Genomic DNA, 13354 nt, shown 5'->3' on the forward strand with positions numbered 1-13354 from the left:
AACATCTGTAACAATCTGAACAATAAAGATAAAAAAATAAATAAAATCTTTTTTCTTGAAATATTAATATTGCATGTAGCATTATATTTTAAATCATTTTTCTTAAAATATTAATGTTTATTGAATGTAAATGGCTAATTATTTTGTATCTACAATCTGGTAATAGATTTATTTTGTATATTGTAAAAAAATCAAATAAAATGGAAAAAAACAAATTATACAGAGAAAAAATAAAATAAAACTTTTTAAAAAAGACTGTGGTACATCTACACAATGGAATACTACGCTGCTGTAAAAAAGAAGGAACTTTTACTATTTGCAACAACATGGATGGACCTGGAGAGCATTATGCTAAGCAAAATAAGCCAGTCCGAGAAAGATAAATATCACATGATCTCCCTCATTTGTGGAATATAGTGAACAACATAAACTGATGAACAAAAATAGATCCAGAGACATAGAAACATTGAACATACTATCCAACCTCAGAGGGAAGGGAGGGGAGTGGGGGTAAGAGATCAACCAAAGGACTTGTATGCATGCATATAAGCATAACCCATGGACACAAACAGTAGGGGGTGGGGGCATGTGCTGGAGGGTGGGAATGGCTGGGGAGAGGTCAAAGGGGGGAAAAGGAGACATATGTAATACTTTAAGCAATAAAGAATTTAAATTTTAAAAAAAGAAATATTTATATATAGAGAGAGAGAGAGAGAAACATAGACATAAAGACTTAAAATGGCAATAAATAAGTACCTAGCCTATATAATAAAAGGGTAATATGCAAATCGACTGAATGGCAGAACAACCAGAACACCCACAGCCTCTTCCCCAGCCGGCCCTGCCCCTGAGTGGGCACCCCCACCCCAATCGGGGGCAGGGGCGGCTGGCAAACTACCCACAACCCCTCACCCCAGCCAGCCTGCCCCTGATGACCCCCATCAGGGGCAGGCTGACTGGACCCCACCAGTGCACGAATTCGTGCACCGGGCCTCTAGTCAATAATAACCTTAAATGTAAATGAATTAAATGATCCCATCAAAAGGCATAGGGTAGCTGAATGGATAAGAAAAGATGCCCCCCCCAAAAAAAATGAAAAAAAAAGAAAAAGAAAAGATGCCCCAAATATATGCTGTCTACAAGAGACCCACCTCAGAACAAAAGACACACAGGATGAGAATGAAGGGATGGACAAATATTTTCCATGCAAATAGAAACAGAAAAAAAGCTGGGGTAGCAATACTCATATCTGACAAAATAGACTTCAAAATGAAGGCTATTACAAGAGACAATAAAGGTCACTACATAATATTAAAGGGATCGACCCAACAAGAGGATATAACCCTGGCAAACATATATGCATCCAATATAGAAGCACCTAAATATATAAAAAAACTTCTAGAGGACTTTAACGGAGAGATTCACAACAATACAGTCATAGTAGGGAACTCTAACACCCCTCTGACTTCACTGGATAGATCTTCCAGACAAAAAATTAACAAGGAAGCAGAGACTCTAAATGACACACTGGATCAGATGGATTTTATTGACATTTATAGGGCATTTCACCCCAAAGCTGCAGAATATACATTCTTCTGAAATGCACATGAGTTATTCTCAAAGATAGACTACATGTTAGGACACAATACAAGTCTACAAATTCAAGAAGGCTGAAATCATATCAAGCATCTTCTCAGATTACATAGCATAAAATTAGAAATCAACTACAGTAAAAACAATCAAAAACATTCAAACACATGGAGGCTAAATATCAAGTTATTAAACAATGAATAGGTTACCAATGAGATTAAAGAAGAAATCAAAAACTTCCTGGAAACAAATGAAAATGAACACACAACAACCCAAAATCTCTGGGACACAGCAAAAGCAGTCCTGAGAGGGAAGTTCATAGCACCACAGGCATACCTCACAAAATAAGAAAAATTTTAATAAACTGTCTAACCCAGGGGTGGGCAAACTTTTTGACTCGAGGGCCACAATGGGTTCTTAAACTGGACCGGAGGGCCAGAACAAAAGCATGGATGGAGTGTTTGTGTGAACTAATATAAATTCAAAGTAAACATCATTACATAAAAGGGTACAGTCTTTTTTTTTTTTTTTAGTTTTATTCATTTTAAACGGGCCGCGCGGGCCGTAGTTTGCCCACCGCTGGTCTAACCCTACAACTAAAAGAGAACAAGAAAAGCCCAGAGTAAATAGAAGGAAGGAAATAATAAAGATCAGAGTGAAAATAAATGACATAGAGACTAAAAACAAAAGATCAATGAAACCAGGAGCTGGTTCTTTGAAAAGATAAACAAGGTTAATGAAACTTTAGCCAGACTCATCAAGAAAAAAAGAGCCCTAGCTGGTTTGGCTTAGTGGGTAGAGCATTGGCCTGCGGACTGAAAGGTCCTGGTTTCGATTTCGATCAAGGACACATGTCCGGATTGTGGGCTCGATCCCCAGTGGGGGGCATGCAAGAGGCAGCCGATCAATGATTCTCTCTCATCACTGATGTTTCTGTCTGTCTCCTTCTCCCTTCCTCTCTGAAATTAATAAAAAGTATATTTTTAAAAAAGAAACAAAGAAAGAGGACCCAAATAAATAAAATTAGAAATGAAAGAGGTGAAGTAACCACTGACACCACAGAAATACAAAGGATTGTAAGAAAATTCTATGAACAACTATATGCCAACAAGCTGGACAATGTGGATGAAATGGACAAATTCCTGAAAAATACAACTCTTTCAAAACTGAATCAGGAAGAATCAGAATATCTGAATAGGCCAATAACAACTGATGAAATTGAAACAATAATAAAAAAATACTCCCAGCAAACAAAAGCTCAGGTTCGGATGGCTTCACAGGAGAGTGTTATCAAACATTCAAAGAAGAGCTAACACCTATACCAGTGGTCGGCAAACTCATTAGTCAACAGAGTCAAATATCAACAGTACAACGATTGAAATTTCTTTTGAGAGCCACATTTTTTAAACTTTATATAGGTAGGTACGTTGTTATTAACTTAATTAGGGTACTCCTAAGCTGGCCTTTGCTAAAAACATCCTCAATCTGATTGAGGTACGTTCGCTGAGGTCGACCCCTTCCAACTCTCCCATCCACACTCGTCAGATAGATGAGTGTGGATGGGAGAGTTGGAAGGGTTCACACCCACGAAATACTCAAAAGATGTACCTGCCCTTAACTACGCAACCCGAGCCCCCAGCCGTGTCTCCCCTTGCCCGACCGACCGACACCCCCCCCCCCTTCTTCTAACGCCACTTCTTCAAAATAGACTCGCCCAGGCCGAAAACCGACTTCTGCGCATGGGTCATGAAATTTCAATCGCACTGTATGTGCGCGCCCGCACGTGGTATTTTGTGGAAGAGCCACACTCAAGGGGCCAAAGAGCCGCATGTGGCTCACGAGCCACGGTTTGCCGACCACTGACCTATACTCTTCAAACTATTCCCAAAAATCCAAGAGGAAGGAACACTTCCAAGCTCTTTTTATGAGACCAGCATTATCCTAATTCCAAAACCAGATAAAGACACTACAAATAAAGAGACTAACAGGCCAATATCCCTGATGAACATAGATGCTAAAATCCTCAACAATATATTAGCACATCGCATCCAGCAATATATTAAAAAGATCATACGCCATGATCAAGTGTGATTTATTCCAGGGATGCAAGGCTGGTACAATATTTGCAAATCAATAAATGTGATGCATCACATAAACAAATTGAAAGACAAAAATCACATGATCATATTAATTGATGCAGAAAAAGCATTTGACAAAATCCAACACCCATTTTTGATAAAAACTCTCAGTAAAGTGGGAATAGAGGGATCATATCTCAACATAATAAAGGCCATATATGACAAACCTACAGCCAACATCATACTCAGTGGGCAAAAATTAAAGCCATTTCCCCTAAGAACAGGAACAAGACAGGGATGTCCACTTTCATTACTGTTATCCAATATAATACTGAAAGTCCTAGCCACAGTGATCAGACAAGAAGAAAACATAAAAGCCATCCAAATTGTAAAGGAGGAAGTAAAACTGTTATTATTCACAGATGACATATTGTACATAGAAAACCCTAAAAATTCCACCAAGAAACTACTAGATTTGCCTGCTGACATGGCTCCATGGTGAGCATCCACCTAGAAACCAAGAGGTCACTGGTCAAGGCACATGCCCGGGTTGCAGGTTGCAGGCTTGATCCTCGGGGGTGTGCAGGAGGCAGCCGTTCAATGATTCTCATCATTGATGTTTCTATCTCTCTCTTCCTCTCCTTTCCTCTCTGAAATCAATTTTTTTAAAAACTACTAGACGTAGTAAATGAATTCAGCAATGTAGCTATATACAAAATCAATACCCAGAAATCAATGGCATTTTGATATACCAAAAATGAATTCTCAGAAAGAGAAACTAAAAAATCAATCTCATTTACTATTGCAACAACAACAACAAAAATAAGATACTTGGCAATAAACTTAACCAAAGAGGCAAAAGACCTATACTCGAAAAACTACAGGACGTTGAAAAAAGAAATGGAGGAAGATATAAACAAGTGGAAGAATATACTGTGTTCATGGATGGTAGAATTAACATCGTTAACATGTCCATATTACCCAAAGTAATCTATAGATTCAATGCAATCCCTATTAAAATGTCAATGGCTTATATCACACATCTAGAACAAATACTCCAAAATTTATATGAAATTAAAAAAGACCCCAAATAGCCACAGCAATCATGAGAAAGAAGAATAAAGTTGGAGGGATCACAATACCAGGTATCAAGCTATATTCTCAAAGCAACTGTTCTCAAAACAGCCTGGTACTGGCACAAAAACAGGCATAAAGGTCAATGGAACAGAACAAAGAATCCAGAAATCAAACCAAGCCATTATGCTCAATTAATATTTGACATAGGAGGTAAGAGCATACAATGAAGTCAAGACAGTCTCTTCAATAAATGGTGTTGGGAAAATTGGACAGATACATGCAAAAAAATGAAACTAGACCACCTACTTACATCATCCACAAAAATAAACTCAAAATGGATAAAGGACTTAGTCATAAGACAGGAAACCATAAACATCCTAGAAGAAACCATAGGCAGCAAAATCTCAGACATCTCTCATAGCAATATGTTTACTGAAACATCGCGTAGGGCAAAGGAAGCTAGGAAAAAATAAACAAATGGAACTGCATCAAAATAAATAGCTTCTGCCCAGCAAAAGAAACCATCAACAAAATGAAAAGGGAGCCCACTGTATGGGAGAATATATTTGGCAATGATACATCTGATAAAGGGTTAATATCTAAAATATACAAGGAACTCATGCAACTTAACAAAAGAAAGACAAACAGTCCAATTTGAAAATGGGCAAAGGACCTAAATAGACACTTCTCCAAAGTGGACATACAGATGGCCAAGAGACATATGAAAAAATGCTCAAAGTCACTGATCATCAGAGAGATGCAAATTAAAATTACAATGAGGTACCATCTCACATCTGTCAGAATGGCTACTATCAGCAAATCAACAAATGACAAGTGCTGGCGAGGATGTGGAGAAAAGGGAACCCTAGTGCACTGCTGGTGGGAATGCAGACTGGTGCAGCCACTATGGAAAACAGTATGGAGTTTCCTCAAAAATTAAATATGGAACTGCCATTTGACCAATGATCCCACTTCTAGAAATATATCCTAAGAAACCCGAAACACCAATCAGAAAGAATGTATGCAACCCTATGTTCATAGCAGTGCAATTTATAATAGTTAAGATCTGGAAACAGCCCAAGTGCCCATCAGTAGATGAGTGGATAAAAAAGCTGTGGTACATTTACACCACGGACTACTACACAGCAGTAAAAAAGAAGAATATCTTACCTTTGAGACAGCATGGAGGGGCCTGGAGAATATTAAATAAGCCAAAGAAGCCGGTGAGAGAAAGGCAAGTATCATCACACGATCTCACTCATATGTGGAATCTAATGAACAAAATAAACTGACAAAACAAAATAGATCCGGAGATGTAAAAGCATGGAAGAGACTTGGACTCTCAGGGAAGCAGGAGTGGGTAGGTGTGGGTGGGGAGAGATTAACCAAAGAATCTATATGCATAAGCTACGGATACACAACCCGTCCATTGTGTAGTGAAGGCCTGGGGTGGGGGCGGAGAGGTGACAGGTGGAGGAGGGCAATGGGGGGGGAGGGGACATCTGTAATACTTTCAACATTAAAGATAAATTTTTAAAAATACTTTATTGCAACAAACTCACAGATTAAAAATATTAAGTTTCACTATAAAAAATACTTTATTGCTAAAAAAATGCTAAGCATCATCTGATCCTTCAGCGAGCCGTGATCCCTGTGCTGGTGGAGGGTGCTGCTTTTATGTTGACGGCTGCTGACTGAAGACCGCGGTGGCTGTGGCACTTTCTTAAAATAACACAACAATGACGTTTGCCACATTGATGGGCTCTTCCTTTCATGAATGCTTTCTCTGTAGCGTGCAATGCTGTCTGATAGCATTTTACCCCCATAGAACTTCTTTCAAAATTGGAGGCATCCTCTCAAACTGTGGTACTGCTATGTCAACTAAGTTTCATGCTCTAAATCTTTTATCATTTCAACAATCTTCACAGCGTCTTCCCCAGGAGCAGATTCCATCTCAAGGAACCACTTTCTTTGCTCATCATAAGAAGCAACTCCTCATCCTAAGCTTTCTCACGAGATGGCAGCACTCAGTACATCTTCAGGCTCCACTTGTCATTCTCGTTCTCTTACTGTTTCCATCACATGTGCAGTTACTTCCTCCACTGAGGTCTTGAACCCCTCAAAGTCATCCATGAGGGCTGGAATCACCTCCTTCTAACTCCTGCTAATGTTGCTGTTTTCACCTCTTCCCGTGCATCATGAAATGCTCTTATGGCATCTAGAATGGTGGATCCTTTCCAAAGGTTTTCAATTCACTTTGCCCGGATCCATCAGAGGAATCACTGTCTATGGCACCCATAGCGTTACAAAATGTAATTCTTAATGAAAAAGGCTTGGAAGTGGAAATTACTCCTTGACCCATGGGCTGAATGTTGTGTGAGCAGTCATGGCAGCAACACTACTAGTATCTCATTGTACATCTCATCAGGGCTCTTGGGTGACCAGGTGCATTGTCAGTGAGCAGTACTATTTTGAAAGGAGTCTTTCTTTCTGAGAGTGGGTCTCAGCAGTGCACTTAAAAGACGAGTAAACCATGTTGTAAACAGATGTGCTGTGTTGTTCCATTTACAGGCAGTGTAGATTAGCATCCTTCTTAAGAGCCCCAGGATTTTGGAACGGAAAGGGAGCACTGGCTTGGACTTCAAGTCACCAGCTGCATTAGCCCCTAACAAGAGAGTCAGCCTGTCCTCTGAAGCCAGGCACTGACTTCTCCTCTCTGGTTATGAAAGTCGTAGATGGCATCTTTTCTCAAAAAGGGCTCCGTTGTCTGCAATGGACTATGTTGCTTATTAATCATCTGAGCTAGATCTTCTGAATAACTTGCCGCATCTTCTGCATCTGCACTTGCTGCTTCACCGTGCCCTTCTATGACATGGAGATGCCTTCTTTCCTTAAACCTCATAACTCAACCTCTGCTACTTCCAACTTTCCTTCTGCAGCCTCCTCACCACTCTCAGCCGCCACAGAATTGAAGAGAGCAGGGCCTTGCTCTGGATTAGGCTTTGGCTGAAGGGAATGTTGTGGCTGGTTTGATCTTCTATCCAAACCAGTAAAACTGTCTCCCTATCAGCAGTAAGGCTATTTCACTCTCTATCATTCATGTGTGCACTGGAGTAGCTCCTTTAATTCCCTTCAAGAACTTTTCCTTTGCATTCACAGCTTGGCTAAATGTTTGGTGCAAGAGGCCTAGCTTTCAGCCTACCTTGGCTTTCAACGCCTTCCTCACTAAGCTTAATCATTTCTAGCTTTTGCTTTAAAGTGAGAGTCGGGCGACTCTTCCTTTCATTTGAACACGTAGGGTGCATTGTAGGGTATTAATTGACCTAATTTCAGTATCATTGTGTCTCAGGGAGTAGGGAGGCCCCAGGAGAGGGAGAGAGACAAGGGACTGGCCAGTCTGTAGAGCAGCAAGAACATAAACCTCATTTATCTATTAAGTTCACTGTCTTTTATGAGTGTGGTTTGTGGTGCCCCAAAGCAGTTACAATAGTCACAGTACAGATCACTGATTACAGACCACCATGGCAAATACAATGACGACGATGATGATGATGATAATATAATTTGAAATATTGTGAAAATTACCAAAAGGTAATTACAATTACCTTTCTGTGACACAGAGACACAAAGTGAGCAAATACTGTTGGGAAAATGGTGCCAATAGACTTGCAGGATTGCCACAAACCTTCAATTTGTGAAAAAATGCAATATCTGCGAAGCACAATACAGCACAGTGCAATAAAGTGAGGTATGCCTGTGTTAACTATACGGTTAAAAAAAATAGAGTATAGGAAAAAATAGAAGCATTAGTGGAATGTTCCACTAGCAGTTATCCAGTGAATTCAAGTAAGTGCCAGGCACTCTCCTACATGCAGTTCATAGTTATTTCATTTGATCCTTACAACACATATAACAGGTAACATCCTCACACCCATTTTACAGATGAGGAAAGTGAGGCTCACAGCTAGCATTTGAACCCAGGCTTGCTGATCCTTTGGAAAGTCCAGGCCTGACCAGAGGCCTTGGCACAGCCATGAGCCTGGAGCCCCTTGCACCTTCCTCACCTGTCACTCCGCTCAGCACTGGAGTTGTGGCCAGGCTGCAACTCTGGCAGATGCCAGGGAGAGCTGCGCAGCCAAGAAAGTGGATCTTCTCCCCGTCCTCCCCAGATCATCTACCTGCGGCGGTTCAAGGACCTGCGAGCGCTCAGCCTCTCTGGGAACCCCATCGCCGAGGCAGAGGATTACAAGATGTTCGTCTGGGCCTACCTTCCTGACCTCGTGTACCTGGACTCTCGGCGGATCGATGACCACATGGCAAGTGTCTCCCTCTGGGTGTCCCAGCTCCGTGAGACAGTCCTCAGGCCCCTAGTTTCCGGGAGAGGGACCCTGAGGCAGAGAGCAGGGCAGCTCCCTCCTCCCCGCTCCTTCCTTGGCCGCTGCCGGCAGGACCCTGGTGGCCAGCCTGCGTCTTGCTCATGTGGCCAGGCTCCTTCCACCCGGCACGGCCACTCTGGGGATTCCTCTCTCTGTCTCCCGTTTGGCTGCCTCTCTGTGGTGGTGCCTGTGTATTAGGTCCGTCTGCGGAGCCTCCAGTCTGGGAGGGGTCCTGACGCAGCAGGTCTGGGGGGCTCAGTGGCGCCGCCTCCCTGACCTCTGACAGGCGCTCCAGGAATGTCCCTCGTGTGGGTCCCTCCTGTTGTAGTTGGGTCTTGACTGCTGTTGGCTCGTCCCTTGGTGGGGCTGGCGCTCGGGCTGGCTGACCCCCGTGTGTGAGCTGCCATGAGGGGCTGACCCGGGAGGCAGAATCCGCCACCAGGCTCTGGTGCCGCCGAGACCGCCCTTTGGTGCTGCTTGTGGCGCTAACGGGTTCCTGCTCTCACGTTGTCTGACCCCTGCCACCAGCTGTGTTGGTTCTGGGGCCTCTTCGGGGGGCAGGGGGGCCTGGGCGGTCAGTGTGAGACCCCGCCAGGACTGGCTCTGCGCTACCTGCTCGGAGCCACAAAGGGATCCACAGTTTGTGGCCGCCTCTGCTGGGCCTGGGGGTGCGTGGGAGAGGCCAGGCTTTGCACCAAGGTCGGCTTCCCCCAGCACCGAGCCCGCCAGCGGGTCGGCACCTGGAGACCGCCCTCCGTGCCGGCTGCTGTCACAGGAAGAGCCCGGCGGCCTCGGCGCTCCCGGCGGACGGTCACCATTAGGGGCAGGTGGTGCTGACCAGGGTGATGCGGCTCAAACTCGCACAGTGCTGGACCGAGGCCACTCAGCACCGGCCTCTGGGCCCGCCCAGGCTGGCCCCTGCCAGCTGCCCGGGGCCTCGGTGGTGGGAGGCCTCAGGGAGTGGCAGGTGGGGCCAGCAGAGTTCACCAGCCCAGGGAGGACACCCAGATTTGGCCTCGGAGGGAGGGCTGCGCGCAGGGGCAGTGGTGCTGGTAGGGCTGCGAGGGAAGGTGGCCCCTCTCTAGAGCCACACAGCTCAGCCTCTCCCTCCTCCAGAGCCTGCCAGAGCGTCTGCCTCTGGGGCCCGGCCGGCCACAGTGGGGACTCCTCTGCAGGCCCTGGGGCCTGTGGCAGTCACGAGGATGAGGATGGGGCGGGTTTCGTGGGGGTGGGGGGACAGCACCTGTCCAGTCTCTGACACCCCAGAGATTGCCCTCAGGAGCTCTCCCAAAAAAGTCTACCCCATGGGCCCCGCCTTTCTCTGTACTGTCTGATTCTCTGACAAAGAAGTTGAGGAGACAGAGTGTGAGGCTTAGCAATTGGCCAGGATCACAGCTCATGGCAGAGCCGAGATTCCCCTCCTCTGTGTAGGCCCAGAAGCAACATGACAGCAGCCATTGTGCACGTACACGCCAAGCAGACGGCATTATTTCACGTAGTTTCCACCGCAACCTGTAAGGCAGGCTCTGTTCTCACCCCCAGCTCCCAAGGAAAGCTGTCCCAGGTGGGCCGGCACACCCAGAAGCTGTCCCAGGTGGGCTGGCTCACCCAGGAGCTGTCCCAGGTGGGCCGGCACACCCAGGAGCTGTCCCAGGTGGGCCGACTCACCCAGGAGCTGTCCCAGGTGAGCTGACTCACCCAGGAGCTGTCCCAGGTGGGCTGGCTCACCCAGGAGCTGTCCCAGGTGAGCTGGCTCACCCAGGAGCTGTCCCAGGTGGGCTGGCTCACCCAGGAGCTGTCCCAGGTGGGCCGACTCACCCAGGAGCTGTCCCAGGTGGGCCGGCTCACCCAGGAGCTGTCCCAGGTGGGCCGGCTCACCCAGGAGCTGTCCCAGGTGGGCTGACTCACCCAGGAGCTGTCCCAGGTGGGCTGGCTCACCCAGGAGCTGTCCCAGGTGGGCTGACTCACCCAGGAGCTGTCCCAGGTGGGCCGACTCACCCAGGAGCTGTCCCAGGTGGGCCGACTCACCCAGGAGCTGTCCCAGGTGGGCTGGCTCACCCAGGGTGAAGGGTCTGGTACACGCCTGGGTGTGTGGAGTGAGCCCAGCGGCTGAGGACCAAGCCCGAGGGGCACCGGCATCCCCAGCAGGCACAGGAGGAGGACTGGATGGGTGAGGAGAGCCAGGAGGTGGCAGGGCACAGAGCCAAGGGCTGAGACCCTGTGACCAAGCCTGGGACTCAAGTCGGTCACTTCCCCTCCCCGTGTGCGTCTGTAAAAGAGCCAGGACGCTGCCGTGAGGGCTGTGGGCTGTGCGCCGTGAGAGGCCTTGTCATGGGGCCCACCTCTGGAATGGCCTCACAGATCCCTGGCTGCCGTGCTGCCTTCCGCACCCCTCTCGGTCCTTCCCTGCTCTCCCCAGGACTCAGAATACTTGAAAGGGGCTGTTACTGCCCTGGCCAGGTGCTCAGTTGGTTGGAACGTCATCATATACACCAGAAAGTTGCGGGTTCGAGTCCCAGTTGGGGCACACACCCAGGTTGCCGGTTCCATCCTTGGTCAGGGCGTGTGCAGGAGGCGGCTGATCCATGTTTCTCTCTCACATTGATGTTTCTCTCTCTCCCTCCCCCTCTCTCTAAAAGAAGCAATAAAAACATATCCTTGGGTGAGGATTTTTTTAAAAAGAAAGAAAGAAAAGCGCTGTTGTCCAGTCAGCATGGCTCAGTGGTTGAGCGTCGACCTGTGAACCAGGAGGTCACAGTTCGACTCCCGGTCAGAGCACATGCCCAGGTTGCGGGCTCGATTCCCAGTGGGGGGTGAGCAGGAGGCAGAGCCAATCAATGATTCTCCCTCATTATGGATGTTTCTCTCTCTCTCTCTCCCTCTCCCTTCCTCTCTGAAATCAATAAAAATATATTTTAAAAAGAAAGGAAGAACGAAAGGAAAGCACTGTTACTGGTCTGCCTCAGCCAGGGGCTGGCCCTGCCCTATAGGGTGTGGGTCAGGCGACCTGCAGGTTCCTGACTCATGCAGGAACAGTTTCACCACCGAGTCCAGGGGAAAGTGAGAGTAAGTTTATTAAAGCTTGGGACCACGAGGCCAAGGAAGGGCCCCTGGAGACAGGACCAGGGGAGAAGCCTGGGACAAGCTGCCACTGCCCATGGCTCCCCTGGGTGCACGTCTTGTGGGCACCCTGAGGGCTTAGGGTAGAAGAAGCAAAGTACACGCCCGAGAAAGGGGGACACAGGTTTGCTCAAAGAAGAGCTCACGCCGGCACCCTTTGTCCTGAGGGTTTTACCTGTTTTCTGTGGGTGGGAATTTCAGGGGCGGTCTCAGGGGCGGATCTCCAGGTGTGAGTGTAGTACTGATGTGGCCATATGAGTGGGGCGTGGGACTTGCCCCTCTGTCTTGGGTTGCTCTGCTCTGATGGTTTTTTGTTCTCTCTCTCCCTGACGAGGGTGATTAAACCACCGCTCTCGGGTGTCTCTGGTTGGAAGGACAGAATCGTGTCATTTATCAGCTGGCTGTCCGTGGCTCAGCCTGTCCAGCTGTTTCTTCAGCTGTTTGTCTGTTTCCTCATTCCACTTGCCAGGGCATTTTCCTAGGTTCTTACTAACCTGTCTCAGGGCCGTGAGGCAATGAGCCATTGTCACCCACACCTGCCCGCACGGGCCCCTGGCCGAGGCCGGTGCTCTGACACGGCCCGTCCCTCAGAAGGGGCAGGCGGAGATGAAGCACCAGTTCAGCATCGACGAGTTGAGGCACCGTGAGCGCCTGATTCAGGCCCAGCAGGCGGGAGGAGCAGGCCCGGCAGGCGGAGCTGGGAGGAGCACCAGGTAGCTGGCCCCGCTCCGAAATGCTGGGCCCCGGGGGCTCCAGTCAAGTTTCAAACAAGGGGTCAGCAGGGCCCAGGTCCCTAGAAGCCTGCCTTGCGATTGGAAACGTGTTGTGCAGCAGGGCCTAGCTCTGAGGAAGCATGTATACTGTGCTTCTTCCCAGGCCTGGGCCCCGGCCCTGCCTTGCTTTGCCCACCACCCGCCCCCAGGGCCAGCCCCGCCTCGACCCAGACCCCACCTGCCTTACGTTCTCCCGGGAGCAGGCTGTCAGAGCAGGGCCTTTCCTTGGGGCCCCCGGGTGGTTCCAGGGCACCAGGAAGGCTCGGGTCCCTGTTCAGCACGTACCACCCGCCTTCCCCTGCCGGCCAGTGCAGCCCCGTGCAGCTCTGGAGCGCCGGAG

At 47.7% G+C, this 13354-nt stretch overlaps 1 protein-coding gene across 1 annotated transcript in view; it reads left to right on the plus strand.

The window, feature by feature from the left end:
- The window catches only part of DRC3 (dynein regulatory complex subunit 3), a 47232-nt gene that overhangs the window by 19582 nt on the left and 14296 nt on the right, over positions 1 to 13354 (plus strand). Inside the window, exons 6-10 of the mRNA XM_023745062.1 lie at positions 8915 to 9061; positions 9650 to 9789; positions 10664 to 10805; positions 10854 to 11015; positions 12833 to 12954. Coding sequence (XP_023600830.1) covers positions 8915 to 9061; positions 9650 to 9789; positions 10664 to 10805; positions 10854 to 11015; positions 12833 to 12954 — 713 coding nt within the window. The remainder of the gene's footprint in view (positions 1 to 8914; positions 9062 to 9649; positions 9790 to 10663; positions 10806 to 10853; positions 11016 to 12832; positions 12955 to 13354) is intronic.

This window comes from Myotis lucifugus, unplaced genomic scaffold, assembly GCF_000147115.1.
Source record: "Myotis lucifugus unplaced genomic scaffold, Myoluc2.0 scaffold_513, whole genome shotgun sequence".
Classification (NCBI taxonomy): Eukaryota; Metazoa; Chordata; class Mammalia; order Chiroptera; family Vespertilionidae; genus Myotis; species Myotis lucifugus.